This window comes from Wyeomyia smithii, chromosome 2, assembly GCF_029784165.1.
Source record: "Wyeomyia smithii strain HCP4-BCI-WySm-NY-G18 chromosome 2, ASM2978416v1, whole genome shotgun sequence".
In the NCBI taxonomy this organism is placed as follows: domain Eukaryota; kingdom Metazoa; phylum Arthropoda; class Insecta; order Diptera; family Culicidae; genus Wyeomyia; species Wyeomyia smithii.
This window is the reverse complement of record NC_073695.1, coordinates 144,520,028-144,525,897: the sequence shown is the minus strand read 5'-3', so window position 1 is coordinate 144,525,897 and position 5,870 is coordinate 144,520,028. Positions and strand designations below refer to the sequence as shown.

Sequence of the window (5,870 nt, the reverse complement as noted above, 5' to 3'; positions counted from 1 at the left end):
TATCGCTTCGAATTGTTCTTGGGGTACCGCGATGACTCATGAAATTTCGTAGAGCTATAATACACGAGTTGGTGCTTAGCGAGTTAACCAATTCAAGGTGAATCGCTCGCGTCGTGAGACAGGTGACAATCATTCCCCATCGCTTTTCCGTTTGCCGCCCAATAACGACCTCCATCGGACCGAAATAGTCCACGCCGACGTGCGTGAAGGGCCGTGTGTACGCCGCAAGGCGTTCCGCTGGATGGTTTGCCATGAGTGGAGGTTGAGGTTTTGAGAACTCGCTTTTGCATCGTTGGCAGTTCTTTCTAGCGGTTTCGCATGCATTGCGAATACGAGGAATTACGAATCTCTGACGTAGTTCGTTCACGATAGTGGCGTGGTTTTGGTGATGATACTTTTCGTGGTAGTGCTTTATCAACAGGGTGGTCACAGGGTGGTCTTTTGGCAAAATCACAGGGTTCTTTGCTTCTTCGGGGGCGAATGTACAGGCTGATATTCTTCCGCGCATCCGCATTACCTCCTGGTTGTTTAACCAGGGCGATAGCTTATAGATTGGACTGTCTCTGGTAAGAATCCTATTTGAAGCACCGTTGCGGTTATTGAATAGACAGGAGACTTCGTGAGCATATCCTTCTCGTTGAGCTAGACGGAAGAGAAAACTTTCAGCTGAACATAGTTCATCGGTTAACGGACCTCCTTTGGCAGGTTTCTTGGTTCTCCTACGACGGTAGTTTTCGCTGAGCCGGTAGACATAGGCCATCACGTTATTGAGCCGCTTCCAGCTTGAAAAGTTCGTGACGTTGATCACGGGTTTACCCGAAAAGTGATGAGCCATAAATGCAGACCTTAGCTAGTTGTCTGTTTGCTTGGATTTTGATGGTATCTTAGGCCATTCCGTCTCGCTATGATAAAGGAATTCGGGACCTCTGAACCAACGCGCTGCTGGTGAAAGGTCAGGCTGCAATTCCCATTTGGTTCCGTCGTCCGCTACATTTTGCTTGCTCGGCACTCAGCGCCAGTCTGCAGCTTCAGTGACATCGAGTATTTCGCTGACCCGAATCGCTACGTACGTGCTGTATCGCCGATGGTCTGATTTTATCCAGCTCAGGACGTCACGGGAGTCGGTCCAGTAGAATTGGCGATGAACTGTAGTCGAAAGAGACTCAATGACCGACCGTGCTAGTCTGGCCCCGATAAAAGCAGCCTGCAGCTCCAATCTCGGTATAGATTGGAACTTTAGAGGGGCCACCTTTGTTTTGGCCGCGGCTATTGAGCAGCACACGGCGCCATTATGCTCGAAGCGAAGGAACTGCGTAGCAGCCATACCATTCTCACTGGCATCAACGAATGCGTGCATTTGGACCTCACAGTCAGCAGGGATCCCTAGTGACCGGTGGCAACGGGGGATCCGGATGGTTTCCACATAAGGCAGCACTTTTAGCCATCTGCTCCATTTATCATGTAGGGAACCGCTGATTTTTTCGTCCCATTGGACGCCAGCTCGCCATATTTCTTGAAGGAGAACTTTCAGATACATGAGCAAGTGGGAAATCAGTCCAAGCGGGTCGAAGATAGTCATAAGGATCTGGAGCATTTGGCGTTTTGTGGGTCGAAGGCCTCCGGTCAGCAGCTCAGGATTGAAGCGACCCCAGCCAACTTTGTAGACGAACTCGTCGGTGGTGGTACGCCACCACACTCCCAGCACCTTCTCGGTAGCCATCAGACTTACGGATAGATCCAAATTCTTGTCGGTCGCGCTGACTTCGTTCATCGCTGTCAGCACTTGTTGTGAGTTGCTCACCCAGTTCCGTATTTCGAAGCCACCGGCAGAGTGTACTTCACGAACTTCTTGCGCCAGACGAATGGCTTGTTCAGGCGTTTCGGTGCTGAACATTGCATCGTCCACATAATGGCGCTTCTTTATCACATCAGCTGCTTCCGGAAACTCTCCGGCGAATCGATCGGCATTAATATTCTTAGAATACTGCGCACTGGCCGGGGAACAACATGCTCCGAACGACATCACGGTTAATACGTAAACTTGGATCTCACCAGTTTCGTCCCTCCAGAAAAACCGTTGACATTGTTGATCTTCCTGCCGCATGAGAATCTGATGGAACATCTCTCGTATATCTCCGGTAACGCCGAAACGGTATTCACGGAACTGCAGAAATATCGCAAACAGAGAACACAGCTGATCGAGGCACGGAACGAGTGCAGAATTGAGGGAGACACCAAAGGCTTTCGCCGCTGCATCCCACACTGGCCTGATTTTGCCGAGTTTGTTCAGGTTGAAGACCGGGAAGGCCGGTAGGTACCATATACTGGGGTGATGTTTGTCCAGCTCTTCCTTGGTGAGCTTGCGTGCGTATCCTTTGTCCACGTATTCAGATATTTTCTGCTTCAGGGCATTGACTAATTCCGGGTCCTTCTGCATGCGCTTCTCGAGGCCGTAGAACCGTCGTAGCGCCATCTCCTTGCTGTCCGGCAGACGAGCACCGTCGTATCGCCATAGTAGGCCGGTCTCGAACCGGTTGCCGTTGAATTTGGTAAGAGATCGAAGAAGCGAGACTGCTCGTTGGTCATCTGTCGACAGTGGATCTTTAGTCATCTTCATGATGCCGAGACTTTCCATCGAAAAGTACTCCTTAACCATCTGGTGTACCTCATCGTCGGATTGATGGTTGCATTCGCACACGTGAAACGCATAGTTGGTGAAGTTTGCAGCATCATCAGAACCGCATCCACCGCAGATTGTCCACCCTAATCTTGTTTTGACGGCTATAGGTTGGTCCAAGCTGCCTTCCTTACTTTTCAGTACCAGGCTGACTGGAGCGTGCTTTAGTCCGATGAGGATACGTGGACGAACACTTGAGTAGGAGTCGATCGGCAAATTCCTACAGTGCGGGTATTTCTCAGCCAGTTCTTCCACATTACGGGATTGTAACGGCAGCATCAACTCCTTCACCGTACGGACTCCATTCAGTTGGTATTTTTTAGCGTGGTTTTGAACTCCAGTTAGTTCCACATCCACTATACGGGAGTTGTTCTCGTTGCGCTCAGTTCCGCCTGTCCATCGAAGGTACAGCGGATTGACGGGACCTTCGAGCTCCGGTTGGTCTGCAAGATCTTGGTCCATTAGGGTTATAGCTGATCCTTCGTCGAGGAAGGCGAATGTTCGGACGGTTTTATCGTTTCCGTGCAAGATTACGGGAAGGTAGCGGAACAGGACAGCATTCGCGGCGGACTGGTGATGTTAAATCCGTGAGCTGTACTCGGTCCTGCTTGTGAAAGTGTCGGTTGTTCCTTTTTGTTGTCATTGTGGAGCAGTTCATGATGGTAGAACGTACATCCTTGTTTCCCACAAGGTTTCGCGTCACATTTTCCCTCGTGGCGAGATAGGCAACGGCGGCAAAGTGCGAACTCCCTCACAGCAGCCCATTTAGCGTCTCGAGACAATTGGACGAAGCGTTTGCAATTCGGTACTGACTTGCACTTTACATTACAAACCGGGCAGTTATCCATGGTTGATGCTGACTTCTTCGAAGATCCTTCACCATACTGTTTGTCTTTCGAAATTTTCGGTGTAATTTCAGGAGCAGGATCCGGAGTGGACTCGCAGTGAGTGTGCAAGAATGAACTGGTCCTCTTCGACTGGTTGGATCCCACTGGATTGCTTTGCGGGAATACGGACGGAATCGTCAAGATACTGGCCGCCTCAGCGAGAGAGAAAAGCCATTCACCAAAGGTGACCAGGTTGACCTTCGGAAGAGTTAAGCGGTATCGATCCCATTCCAACTTTAATGTAGGCGGAAGCTTGTTGACTAACTGGTGGAAAAGAGAGATGTTGTACATGTAATCCTCCAAACCACAGGCATCCACGGTCGCACAAAAGTTCTGCACTTTAACGGCAAGGTCGACAAGTGTCTCTAACTTATCCTCCCTGATCATTGGAATGGCATTAATTTTCACGATCAGAGAGTGAACGGTTGCTTCAGGTTGACCATATAGTACCCTCAAGGTGTTCATGACACTGGCAACGTTAACCGGATGCATCAAGCAGATTTTAACAGCCTCGTATGCTTTACCCTTTAGGCACTTTTGCAAGCGTATCATGTTTTCTTCGTCGGAAAAGCCACACATAGCGGTGGTGCTTTCGAAAGTGAAAACAAAGATCGGCCAATCTTCGGGATTTCCGGAAAACGGAGGAAGATTCTTGAACACGGCTTGTCGAAAGGCAAGCTGACTTTGCGTTGGCGAAGAACTGTACCATGTATACTGCTGCTGGTTAACCGACGATGACGACTGGTTTCCGAACGGCTGTTGATGAGGAACACTCGAGGCTCTAGAGTTTCGAACTGGTCTGAATGAATAATTTCCAGGAACAACGAAATTTACAAAGGGTTTGAGCGGAGCTTCTGGCCCCGTACAGTGGCGTACTGTTCCTCAAATTAGGTTGTCTCGTAGGCGGTTGCCTTCCGCCAGCGTTTGAAGCAGGATGGTCCTTTGGGTCGGAATACTGATCGACCGGATTTTCACCCCTCACCACTGGTTCACGGTTGTCCCTGTTTGCTGATTCAGGGTTTACAGTAGAATTTTCTTTAAGATTGAAAGGTTCCCTAACATTTCCAGCCGGAATTCCGCCAGTCCTTAAACCGTTGACGTCAGGATTTCGTACTTCTCCTTAAGGTATTCTGCAAACTTCTTAGCTTCCGCCTCTTCATGAGCACGTTTCTCCTCTAACTGCATCAACTGTAATTTTAGTCGGGACTGAACTAATGCTTTGGAAGATGTCGACTCCGCGTGCCTCTCGAAACATGCTTCTGTACCGACCGGAACTATCACCACTTTCGGAATGCGCTGCTTCTGTTGATTAGAGTTCTGCATCCGATTTTCAATGCTTTTGCCCTCCAAGCTGACCAGTCTTCTGAGTCGGTTTTGAGGTTGGTCTTGCTTGTCAGATTGGCAACTTCGACAAGCACAACCTTGATTATCCGCCTCTGGAGGAAACTCTACGCACGCACTGTGGCTCTTTTTTCCGCACTCACCACATTGTATTAAACCCGCAGCATCAGGATTGTAACATTCCTGACAAGAATGTCCCTGGTTACCACCATCACCGGACATGTAGCTCTTCGTTTCATCTACTGTGACCACCTCAGCCACACCACCCTCATCAACCACGTTACCACTGTTTGACAGCCTACCGGATTTTGATTTACTCCGAGTATTATAAGACATGATTCGCCTCGCTCGCGCAAACGAAAATTATAAAATGTTGCAAATCGGCAACAACGGAGGGGGGTTTCGTCCTTTATTATTAATATCAAAACCCGGATGATTTAGGATTATATGAGATATTATAATTTTCCTGTAAGTAGTTTACAATTGTACATAATAGTTTTAATTAGTTTCTAGGTTGGGAATCGTTTTTGACTATAATCATAAGTGCATGCCATAGTTGTAGTTGCATGATTTAGTAACAATTTGTGTAGGATTTGTACATTCAGATAATGATGCATGTTACTTACGTTTAGTCCCCTCTCACTACTTATATAAATTTCGTCTAATTATAGGAGCATGAATCGATTGTATAGTTGGTATTTGCATGAAGTAATTTAAGGTTAGTTTATAAGCTGATGCGGTAGCAGCATTCTAGAAGAGCGATTTTATTTGTTTAACTATAGATTTAAGTTCACTTTCACCTGTTTATACTTACTAGCTACGATAATCTACCAATACTAGGCTTAAGAACGAGAAATTATGGCAAAGATTTGATTATAATTAACTAAATTTGTAGTGAACGACAGTAAGCACATTCGGTCGCTGAATTTCACATTTTCAAACATAACAGGCAAAATAAAAGTCCG

General features: G+C 47.6%; 1 protein-coding gene across 1 annotated transcript; it reads right to left on the bottom strand.

Annotated features, from left to right (window-relative positions):
- Nucleotides 1–1,009: 1,009 nt before the first annotated feature.
- On the bottom strand, nt 1,010–3,139 carry LOC129720022 (uncharacterized). The gene has a single exon (XM_055671431.1). The coding sequence runs from the start codon at nt 3,137–3,139 to the stop codon at nt 1,010–1,012; it is 2,130 nt and encodes a 709-aa protein (XP_055527406.1).
- Between the last annotated feature and the right edge of the window lie 2,731 nt (nt 3,140–5,870).

Coding starts and splice junctions, on each gene's coding strand:
- LOC129720022 (XM_055671431.1), bottom strand. CDS start 3,139: ATGGACCAAGATCTTGCAGACCAACCGGAGCTCGAAGGTCCCGTCAAT.